The 19356-nt window shown below is 38.9% G+C and overlaps 4 protein-coding genes across 9 annotated transcripts; 2 read left to right on the forward strand and 2 right to left on the reverse strand.

The window, feature by feature from the left end:
- Positions 1–511: 511 nt before the first annotated feature.
- Positions 512–2735, reverse strand: Gr28a (Gustatory receptor 28a). The gene is made up of 3 exons (XM_017081882.4): positions 2040–2735; positions 688–1290; positions 512–634 (listed from the first exon to the last, which is right to left on the reverse strand). Exons 1-3 carry the CDS (start codon positions 2667–2669, stop codon positions 512–514), a joined length of 1356 nt encoding a protein of 451 aa, XP_016937371.3. The 5' UTR covers positions 2670–2735.
- Positions 2736–3359: 624 nt separating this feature from the next.
- Positions 3360–12026, reverse strand: Gr28b (Gustatory receptor 28b). 5 transcript variants are annotated; one of them, XM_017076468.4, is made up of 3 exons: positions 11343–12026; positions 3735–4295; positions 3360–3670 (listed from the first exon to the last, which is right to left on the reverse strand). In XM_017076468.4, the coding sequence occupies exons 1-3, from the start codon at positions 12009–12011 to the stop codon at positions 3542–3544; spliced, it is 1359 nt and encodes a 452-aa protein (XP_016931957.3). In that variant the 5' UTR covers positions 12012–12026; the 3' UTR covers positions 3360–3541. The 5 variants fall into 5 exon arrangements, with proteins under 5 accessions (XP_016931957.3, XP_016931966.1, XP_016931950.3 ...); XM_017076477.4 differs by lacking the exon at positions 11343–12026 and adding an exon at positions 9313–10019; XM_017076461.4 differs by lacking the exon at positions 11343–12026 and adding an exon at positions 7120–7863.
- A 664-nt stretch (positions 12027–12690) lies between these two features.
- On the forward strand, positions 12691–14594 carry LOC108015506 (uncharacterized). Its single transcript, XM_017082004.4, has 4 exons — positions 12691–12997; positions 13056–13212; positions 13342–14057; positions 14115–14594. The coding sequence occupies exons 1-4, from the start codon at positions 12785–12787 to the stop codon at positions 14397–14399; spliced, it is 1371 nt and encodes a 456-aa protein (XP_016937493.4). The 5' UTR covers positions 12691–12784; the 3' UTR covers positions 14400–14594.
- A 136-nt stretch (positions 14595–14730) lies between these two features.
- LOC108010963 (pre-mRNA-processing factor 40 homolog A-like) lies at positions 14731–17363 on the forward strand. 2 transcript variants are annotated; one of them, XM_070997244.1, is made up of 6 exons: positions 14731–14889; positions 14949–15052; positions 15188–15556; positions 15618–16150; positions 16212–16791; positions 16850–17363. In XM_070997244.1, the coding sequence occupies exons 2-5, from the start codon at positions 15007–15009 to the stop codon at positions 16707–16709; spliced, it is 1446 nt and encodes a 481-aa protein (XP_070853345.1). In that variant the 5' UTR covers positions 14731–14889; positions 14949–15006; the 3' UTR covers positions 16710–16791; positions 16850–17363. The 2 variants fall into 2 exon arrangements, with proteins under 2 accessions (XP_070853345.1, XP_065724931.2); XM_065868859.2 differs by having other exon boundaries at positions 16855–17363.
- The last annotated feature ends 1993 nt before the right edge of the window (positions 17364–19356 follow it).

Raw genomic sequence — 19356 nt, forward strand, 5'->3', positions numbered from 1 at the left:
AAGTTCCGAATATAAGAAAAACGATTTCGAAACATAAAAAAAAAATGCAAAGGAATCAGAAATAAGAAATAATTTATGCTATATTATTATAATATATTTAATGGTATTGAAGAATTATTAAATATATATAATTTATTAAACATTCCAGCAGAAAAGTCCTTTCAGAAAGGGTATGAAACTCAGAAAGAAGGTAAGAAACTCCAAAAGAAACGTCTAAAGCTGAATGAAAGATGAACAACTCCGAATAAAATATGCAAAATTTAGAAGTTCCTCTGAAACTCCAAAAAGGTCAGAAACTTGAAAAGAAAGTTCCAAAATTAAGAAACACAATTTCGAAACATAAGACTAAGGTTCAAAGGAATCAAAAAATATAAATGATCTATTTCATATTATTATAATATATTTAATGGTCTTGAAGAATAAAACTGAGTTGATTATATTTCAAAGCATTTTTGAAAGATTTTTGAACACTGACATACAAAACATAAAAAATATGCAATACAAAAGCCATTTATAAATCGCCAAGATGAATAGAATGTAGTTGATTTGTTGAATTGGAGCTGGTATCATCCATATGGTGCGTAAATCGAAACTGGATGAGGATAATGAGGTAGCAAGTAGCAGCGCCTGAAATCTGAAAAATAATATTAATAAACAAATTCTATAATTTATTAATTATCAACCCACGGTAAATATCAGTGTGCGATCCAGACGAAAAAGTCCTGCGGCTGTGAAAAGAACTTTTCTATGCGAAAGTTGTAATGAGAGTCGGAAAAGTCGATCTCTAAGCTCGGGATCATCGGTAATATTCAGGATTTTGTGAACTATAGCGGCCGTATAGCTGCTGTGCAAAATAGTACGGCTGCTGCCCTCCACGATTAGTACGATAATAACTATGTACCAAATAAGCTGCATCAGGAAAAAGGCGAAGAATTCGTCGGCCTCAAAAACATCCAATCGCTTGGGATTCAGAATAGCCTCCAAAATGTAAAAGTCATCAAAGAGAATGAACAGGAAGGATATGGCGATGATTCCAAGCAGGGGATAAGTGAAGTACTCCTCGATGGTCTGGCAAATATCGCAGAGGAGATTGTGGATGTTGGACACCTGTTTGATCGCGTATTCCGGATTCAGGCGTATGACGGAGGTAACACTGTACCGCTTCATCGGGGTGCTGATTAAATTTCGCAGGCGATGGGAATAACGCCTGTGATTGTCAATCGAGTGCATTGGGGATAGTTCCAAAGCGCTATTCTGCTCTATATGGGCGTCTAGAATATCCTGGAGGATCTGTCAAATAAGTAATAACAGTGATAGGAACGTCAAATTTGGGAAAATTATGTCAATCTTGTTTAAGTTTACTTATTAGAAGGACATGTGATTATTATTAATTAATGATAATTATTTCCACATTGAAAAAAAAAAAATGCTAAATACAAAACTTACTTAATAGAATTTTTTATTTTGATAAAATTTAAGTAAGGTAAGTATTATTGGATATGTTGCAAAAAATTGTATGAATATCAAGCGTAAGTTATGGCGCTAAAGTGATTTCTGTGCGACACCTGATATTTTTTATAAATAATAATATTCCAAAAACAATGAAGGAAAACCGAATCAAAAATTTGTAATTGAGATAAAATTAGTGAACTTACTCCTTCTTTTATCAGTGCAGGCGACAAGATACCAAAATTTGCAAAAGTAATCATTGTGAGTTAAAATATATTTCTTTAATATTTTTTGTTTTTTAATGAACATTTTACTATTAAACAGTTCAACTAATAAATATCCTTTTCCTCTTTTTAAATAACATATTGTCTCTATTTTTATGAGAAAAAAGGAAAAAGTCCCTTGACACTCACTTCGTTCAAAATGCTGAACCTTTTTGATTATTTTCTTCTCAATGTATTCTTTTACATTTTTTAATAAACATTTCACTATTGAACAGTTCAATTAATAAATATCCTTTTCCTCTTTTTCAATAGCATATTGTGTATATTTTTATAAGAACAACCGGATAAAAATCCCTCGACACTCACTTCGTTCAACATGCTAAACCGACTCCTCGCCAAGTCCGTGGTGCAAAGAAACTTGAAGACCATCAGGCTGATGTTGATGTGCGGCAGGGCGAAGGTAGTGAAAGTCACAAAGGAGGGCGATATGGTGGCGCTCACCAAGAGGCTATAGCTCACACACAAGTAGATGACGTTGAAGAGCAGCATGCCGAAGGATATCAGGAAACTGGACAGCAGGATCCTTCGGTAGTCCAGCTTCATGCCCAGTCGCACGAATATTTCGTCCACCACTATGTTGTTTTGGATAATGCTGACCAATCTCTGTCGTTTGAACATGGCGAAGCCAAAAATGGTGGACATAGCCAGGATGCCTGTCAAACGCAGTGTTCCATCGCCCAATCGGGTGATATTCGTTTGAAAGAAGTAACCAATAATGGAATCACCCTCCTTCACCGAGATACCAAAACACAGGACGAAGAACAGAAAGTGCACAATACCGGCGATGAAGGAAAACTTGGATGTTTGCACCTCCTTTCGTGGATTTAGATTCAATTTAAATGGAGCCAGCCCCAAGAGCGAAATAAATGTCAGGGGTCGCAGGGCCTGAAACACATTGTCCGCCTGCGAAAAGCGCTCCCACAACTTAAAGGCCATTGATAAGCCGTATAGGTAATATTTTTGTAAATTCCGCTAAAGGTGTAACGTCCGCTCGATTCGCGTATTTTCCGCCAACTGACAGCGGAAGTCTACGGCGACTCATGATGATGATTGCCATTGTGTCAACTCGAGTCACGACTGATATATCGTATATCAAAATCGTTAAAGGGCTGTCGCACACCTTCGCACACGTAATAAGCTAATATCAATAAAGGCAAATATTTAATTACCTTCAACGAGAGGTAGGGACCTGGGTGGTCAAGGTCATTTACAAGAGTTCAACGAAATTCGCGGTACGTTCAATTTTTCGTAAACTCTATGTCCAATTCACTGGCTATTCATTACAATTGGCGAACAATTTATAGCGACCATAAAAAGACCACGCAAAAAGTGGGCATTTAGAACGCCCAATTCTTTTGAAGGTACCAATTATTAATTAGTTGATGGACAGAAACAAAATATCTTTTATATCTTACTTGTTGCTTATCATAAGGTAAAACCGTTAGGAACGGTTTTTCGATCGATAAAAAACGATAGGAAATTTTTAATTTTGACAACACAAATTTTAAAGAGTAGCTTTAAATGTATTCGCTTTTAAATTAAAAAAACAATTTATTTTTTAGTGTTTTTCCAAATGACCCCAACAATTACTACCGCCACCCACTAAAAAAGAACTACTCCTTTAACGATTATAATTTTATTTTTAATGGTTACTTCACATTGACAGAAAGTACTTTTGACAATAACAACAATAACAACATTTACAAAAAATAAGCATTCTGCTGGACGTATTCTATACCATTTCACCGGCTCCATCGACCCCCATATCGCCCATATCCCACATTGTAATGACACCAAAAAAAACACATCTAAAGCGTATGATTCGTCATATTATTGTAGGTCTCACAGCAGGAACCACCATTCCCATAGCCATTGTTGGGGGAATTGGAGGTGAACTGCAGCAAGATGATGAGATAAGTGGTCAAGGCCCCGCTGATCTGTTGTAAGTGATTAGAGAATTAGGAAAATTACTTAACTATATTAACGTATGCAAGAACCTACCGTGAAATACAAAGTGCGGTCAATGTTAAATAGTCCGGCGGCGGTAAAGTTAATTTTGAGATGCATCAGCTGCATGGAAAATTGCTGCAACTTTTCCTTGACCTCAGCACTTTTAGTTTTATTGAGTAGGGAGTGCACTATTCCTCCTGTTTTCTCGCTTTTCTTGATTGCGCGATTACTTCCCTCGACTATGGATATTATGGCGATCAGATACAAGATCATTTGACAGGAGAAGAACGTCACAAACTCCACGGTTTTGAATTTACTCTCCCGCTTCGATTTTCCCAGCAGTGTTTCCAACACATAATACGCATCGAAAACGATGATCAGAAAGGCTATAGAAATAATGGTCAGCAGTTGGTAGGTAAAGTATTTGTTGGCCGTAGCAGCGGCCTCGCATATAAGGTGATGGATCTCCATTGATTCCTGTATGATCTCAGCCGGATCTTTAGTTACTATGGTGTACATGGAAAATGAATCGAGACACTGAAGGGAACGCTGCTTTTGAGTCACTGCTTTAAGGGTGCGAGAGTCCCATTGATGGGCCAGATTTTTCAGGACCTTTAAGAAGAATAAAGGAAGATATATATTAGTGATAGTAATACTTATATATCTGTCCTACTTAACCATATTAAGAGCGCTGAGGTAGATGCGCAGTTTAATCATTAAATTCCCCGCCAGAAAACAAACAGCACATACTATAAAATGTGGTGAAAAATAACTAATCACTGCAGACATGGTAAATGTGGCTGCGTCTCTTAAAGTGATCATCAGGAAACTACAGGTTATATAGGCCGTCATAGTGCCAACCAATATTATGACCAATCGATTCATTTTCTTGGTAGCTGGAGCCTGATGCAGTGTCACCCCCACTCGGGGAAACGCCTCCGTCTCCAGTCCATCAAATATGGCCAACACTTCCAGAAGTTTTCTCCGTTTCAGCAGAGATATCGTCAGTATGGCAAATATGCCCAACATTCCGTTGATCTTCTGCAAACCATCTATCACATTGGAGATGTCCGTGAGGAAGAAGTTGGACATCAAGGATGCACGATCAATGGTGCTATACAGAAAATTCCCAATGTAGATGGCCATTCGCGTTATGATGTTGATGTATCCAAAATACGAGGCTGTCAGCCTGCCCCTGCCTTCCGGAGAAGTGCTAACGTAATATGGTACGATTCCGAGCCAGAGGGCCATGAATATAGTCAATCGGTAGCAGGAGTACACATCGCGAGGACAACTACCCGGGCTCGCAACCAATCGCTTAAGGAACCACATGGCGTATGAGTGCTATATGAAGCCTCTATGGCAATGGAATTCCAGAAAGTGGGATAAGAATCTCCAAAAGCTAATAAAATGAACAGCTCATAAAATGATGACGACTGGTTATAATCTGTATGACCGATATACCCCTATTTAATTATCCGAAGAGCTGGTGCTTGGTCATTAAAAAGGGTAAAAGTCTTTAGAATGGTAAGTAAGCTCATTCGGGGAATCGGTTTGTGTGGGTTTAAATTCTAGGGATTGACTAGCACATTCATTTATGATATTTACTTGTAGTGCCAGGATACAAAATTAGAAAACAATTATAATAACATTTTTTAAAGATCATATCAACTTAGTATTAGTATTTATCGTAACCCACCTGATTGAGTAAATCGAAATGCTGCCACAGACGATGTAAAGCAGCTCCGAATAGCATCACAATGCTAAGCAAAAATATTTGGGGTACATAGAATGCCACAGCAGCTGTGTAAATAGGTCTCACATCATTTCGCAGCAGCATCCAGATAGAGCTTATCAAATAACTCAACTGAATGCCATTAATTAGAAAGATTTGGCCGTGTCTCAATCGCATGATGGCAGAGTAGTTAAAGCATACTCCTATATTAAGGAATCGATCATCTATTGAGGATATACGATCCCAAATACGGATGAGTAATCTAACTCGAATGCTGCTGCAGAGAAATAGAACTGACATGCCAGTCATTCCAATGAATTTTTGCAGAGACTCGCCCATTTGAGATATATCGGATTTGAAAAAGTAGCCCACAATACTTTGTTGCTCAATTAGAGCTGCCATAAAGCAGTAGCTAAAGAAACTCAACTGGAGAAAGGCATTCAGATAGCCGAGTTTACTGAGCTGAAACTGTCTTTCACCCGCTTGACCCTTCAATCGGAAAGGGGTTAGACCGAGAAGATATGTGTAGAAAAGCAAACTTTGCTCGGCTCCAAAAGCATCCCGAGGTCTAAATAATTCGCGACAGAAACTAGACATTTCTTTAATTTCACTAATTAATCGATTGGTTCAACACAGCTCTCGAAAAATATCTTGCATTGCAGACGTAATGAAACTATTCCTTCGGTGTCCATTGAAAAGTTCCTTTTATAGCTTCATGAGACACATTTTCTCACTTATTAGTTTTTAAAGTATTTATGATCCACGCCTTGAACGTCATGGCGGGTTAAATATTGTCTACTTTTCGCTGTTGACAGGTCAGGTAATGGAAACCCGTCCATCACACACCGACAAAGTTCCCATTTAATGGCTGTTTCTGGCTTCCAGTGTTTATGAAATTATAAAGAGGGAAATGCTATATTCCAGTTGGCGGGTTCACGGTCATTGTTTGTGTGGGCTAATTAATTTAATGGAATTAACTGGATGGAATTGTAAACAGCTTAAAGACATAGTAAAACATGTTAAACGGATATTTTCACTGTCGTTTTTTCGTTTTCCTCTGGGAACTATTAATTAATTCAAACAATAGAATAGATGGATAGCTATAAAGTTAATAGCCCATTCCTTTCTAAATAGTTCTAACAAAGTTGAAAATTAATTCACTTGTAGGTAGCGTAGAAGGTAGTCCTAGGTAGTTTGTAAAAACACATGAAAAAAAAAAATATTAAGTTTTTAAGGACCTATAAAGATAAAATTTTAAAAGACTTTAATAAGTTGAGTAAAAAAACTAATTAATTTAAATAATTGTTAAAATATAAAGTTTAATGTTAATATATATATAAATCTTCTTAACAAAACCAAAATAAAATATATTTAAATAATTTTCAAAACACAAAGTTACATTTAAATAAAGGATAAATATGGTTAATAGATAACGGTCAGGTTCTTAAACAACTTTTCAGATCAACTATTTTATGTTAATAATATTTTGATTATTTGTTAACATAGTTAAATTGCAATATTTTGGGTTTTAGACTGTATTTGTATTGTAGACACCTTTATGTTCCTTGGTTTGTGTTGATTTGCTTATAAACTTTCTACCAATTTATAAAATTTCTTCCGGGATTTCCGGGAAACAACTTATTTTTCTTTGATTTGATTTTGAATAAGGTTCAGAGTTCTCCTTTAAATTCACGCCCTTACCTTATTGACCATCACTAGTCTCATCTCCACCAAATATGTGAAGCAGTTGAATAGCGCAATGGCTATGGCGATGACCGTGTGCTGGATAAGAAAGGTGAAGTGCAGGGCCAAAGTGGGCGACACTAGCGATGAGTACAGAACCGAAAAGGTTCCACAGGTGAAGAGAACGTTGACGAGAAACATGGAGATCAGGACCATGTAGCTATATCGCAGCACCTTGCTGTACATGATCTTAATTCCCATCGTCTGGAGTTGCACGTCCATGGTGTGAAACTTCTGCAGACACCTCTCCAGTCGATGGTTCGGCACAAAGGCCGTCAGATATATGACAGTAACTCCAACCAAGCCACTCACAATCTGCATCATATCCCCGAAATAGGTGATGCGTGAGCGAAAGAAATAGCTGGCCACCGACTCGCAGTTATTTAAAATAGTTAGGCTATAGGCAAAGACAAACAAGGCGATGTGCATGATGCCATTTATGTAGCCAAAGATGGTCTTCTTGATGGTCCTCTTCCCGGTTTTACTATCGCAACTGATGTAGAAGGATGTGAGGCCGTGGATATAGGTCACATGGAAAACTGGACGGAGGCACTCGTAAAGCTGCTTGGCGGTAAAAAGTCGCCGAAATCTACGGCGCAAGGGCTGGCACAGCCCAAAACCCACTTCTATATCCGGGGTATCCGAAGGATCCACCGTTTCCTTGGCCGTTTCTATATCCATGTCCGCTCCGTTTGAGCTTCAACCGGCGACTGACGCCACGGACCGCAAATGATTTGCATTTTACCAGGACTCTTCGGTACTGGAACCTTGTGGGTGGGGTCGGAAAAGTAAATAATTTTCCCATTTTATATGTACTAGAGGTCTAGACAAGCTGCTGTCCGCTTATGTTTCGACCATTAACCTATTAGCTTTAGCTGTTGCATTTTAATTAATGTCGCCCTGCGTGGGGAATTAATTCCCCAGCGTAATCCCACGATTTCCCTAACATAAAGAGAAGTTTTTCGTGTCTCTATTTAGATCAATGAATGACCAGAGACCATTTTTATTGTGCCCCTCACAAGCCTAATTAATTTCATGGCTTCCATGAAATGCGCAAATGAATTTATGTCAATTGTTCGACAGGATATTATATCATTTCTATTGCGTGTCCTTTGGCAGATGAGATTTGGTTAGTAACGTAAGAATTATGGGCACCATAAATGACATAGGAAATTACTCATTCATTTTATTTGTTATGGGGAGCAAATGAGTTCTTTAGTTGATTTGGAAAAGGCGTAAAAGGGAGAAATATGTTTGTGAACTTTTGAAAATTTTCCGGAATGTTATTCAAATGATTTTGTTATTGACACACCAAGGGAAAAGTTGAATACAATCTTTGGGAAGTTTGTCTTTTAACAGGCAAACATTTTTAGGTAAATCATTCTTGAACATATGTTTTATAAGACTTTTAGTAAACTTCCCTGCTGATAAATTACCCTAATTTTAAAAGTAGAACTGATTTATATTTGGAGCATTACCATATAATCCAAAATAGTTTATATTTTTAACATAAACACATTGAATGAACGAATGCACATTGGTGCAGTTGGTTACTATAATATGGATAGGGTGCATTACTATCGGGGGAAATCTGTCCGTTGGGGGAAAAGCATTAATACAAGCTTTCCTCCAAGAGATTTTACTGACACTTCTATATAATACTATGATAATAGACACCAACTAAAAATTCGTCTGAGCACGTGCCGAAAATAACATATATTTTCAAAACATGCCTTAAAGTAGGCAATCCATTTGAGTGTAATTTATTCATAGAAACTATTGACATGGAGAAATTTAATCCATTTTCCAGCAGACCACACTTTTTGACCAAATAGTCTAGGCTTTGTTATTTGCCTTTCACACACCTTACCGCCAGAAAGCAAACTTAATTACTAAAAATATCAAAGGGAATCCTGACAAACGAACTAGTTCGATAAAGTCCATTGCACTCCTGTGAGTAAGCATGGTTTTACATAAATTAATTTTCACACTTGACTTGTGATTGAGTAATAAAGGCGATGAAAGCAGTGAATCCCCTGTTGAAAGCCCGTCACGCACCCCAGACGCGGTGTCTCCACCTGCCTGCTGCAGGTAAATATTTACTTTTACCTGTACTTGTCGACCGTACTGATAACCCTAGCCCCCACTCACCTGATTGATGATACTGAGGCGCCGCTCGAAGCTGAAGGCAATAACGCAGAACAAACAAATCGCAATGGAGACAACAGAATGTTGCAGGAAAAATGTCATGCAAACGCAGAACGAGGGTGTTACATCCAGCGAGACGAGCAGCCGGAAAACTCCCACGAAATAGACGCCCAGGATCAGGAGTTTGAAGATCAATACCAGAAGCGAGTACCGGAATATCCTCGAGTACTTCACCCGTATTCCAATGTTCGAAAAGTTCGTATCCAAGCTGTGCAAAATGGTTAGGGTGCCTAAAAGCTTGCAGCGTTTTAGGATTGCCGAGGTATAGATTACAGCACCGGCTATCAAACCATTGAAGATCTGCAGGCGATCACCCACAGTGGAGATCTCGGTGCGGAAAAAGTAGCCCACAATGGATTCTCCCTGCCGCAAGGATGAGATATAGCAGAATCCGCAGAGGCAGATGTAAATAAAGATGTTGAAGACGCCGAAGCAGGACATTTTCAGGTAGGATTCTCCCATTTTCCGACGAACCACATGGAATGGCGTTAATCCGTATAGAAAAGTTAGAAAGAACAAAGGACGCAGGGCCTCGTAGACCTGAGAGGATATAAAGTATTTGCGCACCCGACGCAGTGCGGACATAATGGCGAAATCGAATTAATATAAACCGGAAGCGGAAATGAAAACAGAGCCAGGACAAGCGATTCGCACAACCGTTCGGATGAAAGTGCCAACGCGAACTGGTTGGCCAAAACGGAAAACAGCGACTGCTAGGCGACGGATGCAAACGAAGTGAGCTTAAGGATAATAAAGGGAGGGGGTGGAGTCAAGTGAAGTGGGCTAAAAAGGATATAAAAAAGAAATGCCGGTTGCGGAAAGCTCATTATCATGTTGTCTAGGATTCACAACAACAAGTGGCAGGCTATGGCAACAAGTGTTATCGTTTTCTCACTCTGTCAAGCTATCAGTGATGGCAAGTGGTTTAATTTTAGAAGCCCAGGAAGTGGACATTCAAAATACTATAATTTAATAAAGGTAGTTAAAAACTATGTTGGATTTTCTAGTTATAGGCCTAGTATTCAACCCACCCAAAAGTGGTCCAAATGCTTTTGGACGACTTTTTGTTAAGTTGAGTACTAGGCCATAGTTAGAAACTATGTTAGAGTTTATTTCTAGTAACCGTAAATAATAATAGTCCAATTTTTATACTTTTATAATTTTCTTTATTATGGGACTCCTAAGAAAACTTAAAATAATAATATTTGATTTTTAAGTCCATTTTGATATAAATTATTATAAAATTTTTTTTTTTCGATTAAGTCCTTAAGAAGTGATAATTACTTACTAAAATGTGGAATGGGCCAGTTGAAAGTATTTTTGTAATATTCCACAATATGAAGAACCTACGCTTCATATATTTCGTATAATAGAAAGAATCTTAATAATCATCTCTGTGTCCTTCAAAACACAGATGCCTTGAATTTAATTCAGTTGTTTAAAGTATTAAGATAACAGTCGCCGAGTGTGCGAGTATCCATGTGAGTTCGCTTCGTGACGGGCAATTCATTATCTTCATTATCAAGAGACACTCGAGTAATCGCATATCTGGTCACACTCGAATATAATGGTGGATGTGGTATGGAAATGATGGGGAAGGATGTCAAAGGGGAGTTGTTCCTGTCCATTGCCTTTGCCATAAGCTGATCAGATTTCTCCATTCAGTTTGCTTCTTGTGCAAAGGGAACTGGGGATTACTCTGATTGACAGGTGATATATGATGATTGGGTGGGTGGTTATTTTTTACAGATAACTTGAAATTGTTGATAGACGGATTGCTTTTATAAAACACGATAAATAGTAAACAAAGAAAGTCGTTGAACACGGAAATAGTTCAAGTCTAATTTATTGAGAAAATATCTTTGTTTTTGCAGGTATTTATCAATACCCCAAATATTCATAGTTCACTTTTAATGGTTTTTTATATTAAATTATTGTATTAAAGGTATTAATATTATTTTATCAGGACTCACCTTGTGCAAACAGGCGATCCTTCGCTGGACCGTTCTCGTCATCAGGCAGAACATGCATATGGTGATGGAAACGACCAGAAGTTCGTACACAAAAATAAAAATCAGCTGCCATGAGGCGTACACCTCCATTTTGGCAAGGCAAACTAGACAGGTGGTCAGAAGGATAGTATCAACGATTACGACCACTGATATGACCAGGACAACCTGGCCCACAACGGCCTTGAAATTGACAGGACTTCGTAAACGATCTAGTTGCTGATCTGCTTGCACCATGGTCTTCACAGATTTTAGAAAGTGTTTTCGCAGGAGCAGCGGGATGATAAAGGTAAATATGGCCACTATAATGCCTCCTATGTCGTGGAGTTTTGTGCTAAACTGGGACACATGATTGCTCATAAAGTAGCCAATTAAACTCTCATTGCTCAGATTGATGTAGCTGTAGCAATACGCGAGCAGCAGCCAGCGAGAAATGGCATTTAGGAATCCGTACCAAGATGGTGCCAAGACACTTTCTCCCTGCGAATTTCGCCTCACCAAGTACGGTGTAATGCCCATGGCAAAGGCAATAGCCACCATCAGGGAAATGGACCCATAACAATCCCGGGCACTCAGCCAGTAGCGAACTCGACCTCGGAACCCGCGAAAAGTATCTACTCCGTAGCGGATCATTGCTAGAATCCGAATAAATAAATTTCCCAATTGAGGTGAAGCCATTTCGCTGAAGTGCAGTCCTTATCGTAAATTAAATTGGTGCGATATGGTATGGTAATTGATAGTCTATACTTACGCAGCCATGGCAACCAATTTATTGGAATATCATTAATTTATATCTAACTATTAGCCGATGGAATTATATCCTAATCGAAATTCGGTCAGGTAATTGTAGGAAGGTCGTCACCATTAAACACGTGGTTGGAAGGCTTTAACAAGCATATTTTGAAAAAAGTCCCAAGAATTTTAAGAATATGGCAATTTCGGGCATTAATGTAAGATTAATTTAAAAGATGTGTAACAAAAGCCCTACAAAACGTATAGTACAAAAGAACAACTTAAGATTACTTATATAAAAATAAATGTTTTTTTGTTGATACGTTTATCATTAAATTTGACGTTGGAATTTATTTATGTGTTTATGTTAGTCGGCACACAATACTATGACATTTTTTTTTAACTTAGTAAGTGCTGAGATGAATCGTAGGATATGCCTATGTTAGAATCATCACCAATTTTCGTACAAAACTAGCGCGCTAACATAAAATGTTCATATGTGGCACAAATTAATAAAATTAAGAAACCCTAGCAACATCTGAACCTGATCGAAACTCACTGTTCTGCAATACGAGAATACCCTACTTATTGGTTTTACGCAGCTATATCGATACTATATCGATAGTGACGCAAGTACACCACTGGCCCTAAAAGTACGGACGCCATTTTTAAAAATGGACATGAAAGCGCAAATCATGTGGCAAGAATCTTATTTTGGGTTGGAAAATAACGCCACATTGCAAATTATGGAGAAAACCTCTATAAGGAATACGGCGTTCGGTATGAAGATCGAGGACGAAAGAACATTGTCCTTCAGCCAACTAAATGAAGTTTCTACTGAGATGCCCCTGACATGCGTCGAGAAAGTGAAACTTTTCCAAAGAGAGGTAAACAAGTTACCAGGTTATTATGCGACATCATAATGACTAGCCAACACCTTTTCAGGCTGCTTCCAAAGATTATCTGGAGCTTGGCCAGGACTTTCAAATGGTCCCCAGCAGCACTGCAACACCCCAAGTCGTTTCTACACCGTGGGGTCTGGTGGATCAGGCAGCAAGCAGCAGTACCGAGTCTTATATCTGTCAATTTCGGAGTCTCTTAGGTTATTGCAAAATATTAGCGAATCTAGCCAATCTTTTGCAGAATGGCGAATGTTATTGATTTCAAAACTGTTTTAGATACCCTCAACTAATATTGGTTTTGTATTAAGGACCATTGTTTTATATTTCAGAATCAGCCGAATCAGCTTTCAGCAGCTTTTCCGGATCGGGCTGCGGAGAAAGAGCTACTTTACCTGGTAATTCCATGGCAGCGCCAGCAATGGGGCCCTGGAGGCCTTGGGCTCTAAAGAAAGAAGTCACTGAGCTATATTCAAGCGAAAAAAGCCCTTTGGAGGCTACATCACCAGTGGCGGAGGAGAATCAGAACCATGACAATAAAGTCAACGAGCCCGAGAAGTCAGCCAAAGCGGTAAAAGTGGTACCTCCAAAGACGATTGAAAGGGCCTCGGTAAAAAGTGGTTCCAAACGGAAGAGGGAAGAGGAGCGGCTAAAGCAGGAGGTAGAAGAACTAAAGCGAATGATGCGAGAAAAGCGTAAACACAAAGAAGCCTTTGTCGCCCTTCTCGATTCCCTACATGAGAAAGGCATTCTCACCTACATGTCGCAATGGGATGAGCTTTACCCGATCATATCCAAGGACTATCGATTTTTAGACATCTTCGGACCTCACGATTCCACACCTCTGGATCTCTTCAACGACTATGTTGAGATCCTAAGGTCCGATGTGGAACAGAAAATCGTTCGTAAGATACTTAAGGAAAGATCATTTGTGGTCCAGCCAAACACGTCCTACAAGGACTTTGCTAGGATTGTGTTTCAGGATAGACGCTCGGCCCGCTTGGATAAAGACAATGTGATGGTCACCTACGGTTCTCTGCTTAAGAAGGTAATTCTGAGTTATATCTAACTGACTTTATCAATATTGAATTAATTTTATTTCCAGGCGAAGGAGGATAACAGAGAGCGGATACAGGCGTTAAGGCAGCTGCGGAAGCTGGAATATGAGGTTAAGGACAAGTGGCTAAGGGCCGAAGTCTCAGTAGCCGAACCCTACAGGAATGCCAAGAAACTGGTAGAGCACTTGGAGGCATTTGACTTCTACGATAGGAAAATAGGCGTGAGAAAAATATGGAAGGACTTTATCAATGAATGCGAAGATGAAGTGAGCCAGATGTGTAACAATTACTATCGACAATACCCTGATTCGAAAAATAACAAGAAGTACTAAGCTGGAAGTGGAAAAGTCAAATCGATCGATCGGAGACTCAAACTTGCAATTTACGACTACATTCATACATATGTAAATATAAACTTAAAGTAAAATTTTTTGCGCTCATAACATAATAATCTTAAATAATCTTTATAACGCAAAAGAATGTTGAATATGAATATTTTTGGTCCCCGAATTAAAGAAATAAACAAATTGTATCACCAGAACGAAGAAAACTGTTCTGCATTTCGATAGCTTAGTATATAACCTTATTTGTATCTCATTCCTATATCGATATTATATCGATAGCGGTGTTTGTGCACCACTGATCGCAAAAGTACGGACGCCATTTTGTAAAAAGTGGACACAAAAGCGTAATCCATTATGCGGGAATTATATTTATGTTGTCCTTAAACAGTCCTAAAACAGTGGGATCCAGAAGGGAGAAAACTTTTTAGGAAGAAAACGGTCTTTGAAAAGGAGACCAAAGATACCTCTCCGCGAGAAGGTAAGCCAATTATTGTCTTTACGCAACTTTGTTCCAACAATCAAACACCCTTTTCGCAGCAACACTTCATCAACCCCACGTGGAGAGTGTCCACTTTAGATTACCCTGTCCAATCTGATGGATCAGAAACAGCCGGTGCCAGCATCCACGCCTTCTACCCTAGGTAACCAACTTAAGTACACTTATGGATCCATGTGTTGTACAATGTATATTTCCTATAAACTTCATACATAAGTCGGGGACACTCTTGACTTCGATTAGCACCCCTGCGATTTTTATAGATTTGTTGTATTTTTAGATTTTGAATCCGCTTTTAGCAGCGGAATAGGTTCTGACTGCGGAGGAACTCCTCCTTTACAAAATACTTCGACTTTGGCAAGACCAGGATTAGGGCCATGGAGGCCATGGTTCCTGGAGAAAGAAGACCCAAAACCATATACCAAGGAGAAAGACCAATCAGATGATGCGTCCGCAGAAGCGAAAAAGAATCTGAGTCCTGACAACGTCAAAGAACCCGAAAAGTCTACCAAAGAGGTGCCACCCATGTCAAGCGAGGAGAGCTCCGTGATCGGTGCCGCCACAGAATCAGAGTCCCAAGTGGCCAGCCGCAATGAGAACTTGACAGCCACCTTGGCGTCGATTAAGGTGCCGGTGCTTCAAGCGAAAGGTAAAAACATCCTATAATCTCCTACTAAATTTTACTATTAGTTAACCACGTTCTCTTCCAGCTGAAACGGACAAAATGTCGGTGGAGCTGAAGGACAAACAAGAGGCCATAGAGTCCTTCACATGGCTGCTCGTGAACTGTAACGTGCCCTCGAACGCCAGCTGGGAACAGTGTGTAAAGATCATTTCAAAGGATCCGCGTTATGTGAAGTTCAAGTATCTCAACGGACGCAAGCAAATCTTCAATGATTATAAAATGCGACAGCGGGGCGAGGAGCTGGTGCAGTTCCTCATGTCCAAGATAAACTCGCGGTTTGAGTACTTTCGCTGCGACGCGTTGTTTGGCGATACTGAAACATGGTCAGCGGTGCCCGAACCGAAACGGAGGGATATATACGAAAGTTGCATATTTCATCTAGCCAAAAGGGAAAAGGAAGAGGCGCGGATCATTCAACAGATACTCAAGGAAAAATCCTATGTGGTCCAGCCGAGTACATCCTACGATGACTTTGCCAAGATTGTGTTTGCGCGTAAGCGATCGTCTGGCCTGGATGCGAACAATGTGAGGCTCATCTACGATTCTCTGCTGGAGAAGGTAATTCTCAGTATCTCCTTACTCACGCTATCAAAAAATCTTAAGTATTTATTGTTTCCAGGCAAAGGTGGATAAGAGTGAGCGGATAAAGGAAGTTCGACGGTTGCGGAAGTTTGAGTTTGAGATCAAGGACAAGTGGCTAAAGGCCGACGTCTCAGTGGACGGTTCCTATAATAAGGCCAAGAAAATTGTGGAACATATGAAAGCGTATGACGTGTACGAAAAGGAAATCGGAGTGCAGAAGATCTGGCAGGACTTTATCAAGGAAAGCGAAGATGCAGTGATGCAGAAGTTTAGCCACCACTTCTTACGGCCGCGTGAATCGAATAAGAACAAGAAGGACGAAAATCAAGAGGGTTCTACTTCGAGATCAGATATTGAAAAGGAGCCGGTAAAAGATGAGAAGTCCAAGCGAAAAAGTGAAAAGTCACAATCTGATAGTAGTCCGCCGGCAAGAATTAAAGAAATCCCACAGAATGATTCCAACTCAAATTCACCGCCTAAGAAACATAAGAAGACTACAAACTCAATGAGTGGCAGTAAGACTACTGCAGAGTGACTCCAAACTCACAGTCACCGGCCAAGAAAATTAACAGATAAGATACTCTCTATTCTAATACGTAATAAGGAAGTACATAAAGGTATACCTATTGAATTAAACCACTAACTTTTTAATCATTCACGTGTTATCTTTAAAAGTATAGGTTATCGTCGGCTTAAAAAGTACATAAAAAACAAAGTGTTGGAAGGAAATAGAAAATTGCAGCTGAAATTAATTATTTTCAAAAGTTATGTTAAGACGTGATGTTTGCAAAAAAAAGAAAATATTAATCCTAGAATGCCGACAAAAATTCACATTACCTAAAGCTAGGCAAAACGAAATCCAAACAAGACGACGGGCCAACTAGTGCCGCCATCATCTTCATCTGCTGCCAGCGAACTGAACAATGCAAACGAGATTGCATAATGGACCCCCCGGCCTAATGAGCTCCCGGTTTCGAGCTCTCAGCTCTGACATCGTGCTACAATGCAACAAATCATGTGTCTGGCTCAGAATTTTTGTCGCACAATTTGGCCAACAACACATCAACGAACCGCAGTCGAAACAATAACAGACTGTCTGCTTTGGTTAAGACTCCCCGAAAATTTGGGTTCGCTTGCGGATGACAATGGCGCCAGCGTTAAATAAAATCCATCCTAAGAAGGCACCACACTTTTTTGTTTATTTTTCACACGTGCAACGCAATGCAGCGCTTAGTAAAGCAACGTGTATACGCGAAAGTGGGAATTTGCAAGTAAAATACATAAATCTGAATGCTGTACAAAAGGAAAATAGGGTTGAGGTCTGTAAGAAAAGTGACAGATTTCTTACTTATTTAAAGGTGTTTAAACAAAAAATGTTGAAAAATAAAAAGAGGCAATTTATTAAAATGCCCAAACAAGGTAAAAAACTGAGTAACTACACTTATTTTTACCAAATCCGTAAATACAACATTTAATCGGCAAATATTTTCATATCTTATCCTTTTATAAGCATACAATACAACCCAATTTTTTATTTAATTTAATGAAAACAAAGACCATGTTCGTTTAGCTAAAAAAAACATTGTGCAAAAATTAAGTATGGCAAACAAAATAAAGTAAACCTTTTTCTTGGCCAAAACTGAAGCAAAACAATTATTTGGACAATTTTGGATCCCAAGCGATTTGATGCGAATTTATTTCAGGGCCAAAAACGGTGAAGGTTTTTAATTGAGAATTGACAAAAAAGACCGAACAAAAAATATACTTATAACCACACACAAATGAAATAAATTATTGTTGATGGCGGAAAATGCTTTGGATAATCGCCGGCTGACCGTATCCACAAGGTGCGCAGAAACCTCTGACATTTTGGCCACCGAAGAGTGGCGAAACAGATGTTGGTTTTTCGGCGATGGAGATGCGATGAGTTACAGAACCCAAGGTGCCGACGCCACGTGATGCGGTAAACAGTCAAAGTCAGTCACTGGGTTATGGTAACCTCAGAGGTATACACATGCAAAAGTGGTAAGCCATCGACATCTTTGTGTATTCGCCCAGAGAAAAAAGAAGTTAATTAGCATCAGCACCAGCCCAAAGTTAATTATGTTATGTTATTGTAATTTATCATTGTTTACGCTTTGTGGCCGCACTTCTTTTTAAACAGCAGCCAAGTTTTTTATCTGCACCTGTCCATGAGAAAAATATGCTTAATCATGGTCCAGAATGGCTCAATTTGAAGTAGGTGTAAAAAGATTTACCACTTCCAAAAAATATATATATATTTAGTTTTGAAAACCAAGAATATCAAATTTATAATTTCCAAGAACAAGTTTAAGCACTTTAGACCAGGTGTATAATAGACAATTTATAGGAATGGAACTAATTCTTATTTTATCCCCAAAATTATCAACATACTACTTACAAAATTTAAAACTTGATCATAAATCATAACAGATCCATTGTAATTTGTGTTAAAAATATTTAATTTCCTTGCTTTAAATGTTGACTTTAAAAATAAAAAAAAACAGTAAATATTAACTAACTTATCTACATGGTATTATTAACCTCTTTCATTTATAGCGCAGTAATTGTAATTAGCTTTTTTTTTAAATTACACTCTTAAGCATCGCAAACATCAAATAAGTAATCCGATTTTGTAAGGCCGACTATTTTTTGAACCGCTCGCAATCAGCCCGATAAAGAGTTTTTATGTCAATCTAATGATAACTTTCCTTTGGCAATCGCCACGCAATGCGAATGTTGCGTAACCACAAAAAGCTCAAACAATGGGCCCAATTGTAATTAAAAAGTTGTCTGAGGGCGGCGGAGATCGGGGATCGGAGATGTCAAATGATAGATTAAGCGACCCAATTATGAGTATGTGGCTGCGAGGCTGCGTGGGATTTTGCCAATTTTGTGAAGTATATGTGGCAAAGGAAAGTGAAATTGCAGGCAGTGGAAAATGGTTACAATCCCACACTGGTCGTGAGCATCAGCCGAGGGCCAAAAACTCCCAGCATCTCGTAGATACGATACTACAATATATAATATATCCATGACGATGACGCCTAAGGTCTCTGGCAATCAACTTCATGGTAAGCGGAGTTTTAAATTTTATTGTTGCTCTGCCAGCGAGACCCATTTTTAATTGTTGCTCGCCTCTGGGCGCCATTTGGAGTGGA

Source organism: Drosophila suzukii, chromosome 2L (genome assembly GCF_043229965.1).
Source record: "Drosophila suzukii chromosome 2L, CBGP_Dsuzu_IsoJpt1.0, whole genome shotgun sequence".
In the NCBI taxonomy this organism is placed as follows: domain Eukaryota; kingdom Metazoa; phylum Arthropoda; class Insecta; order Diptera; family Drosophilidae; genus Drosophila; species Drosophila suzukii.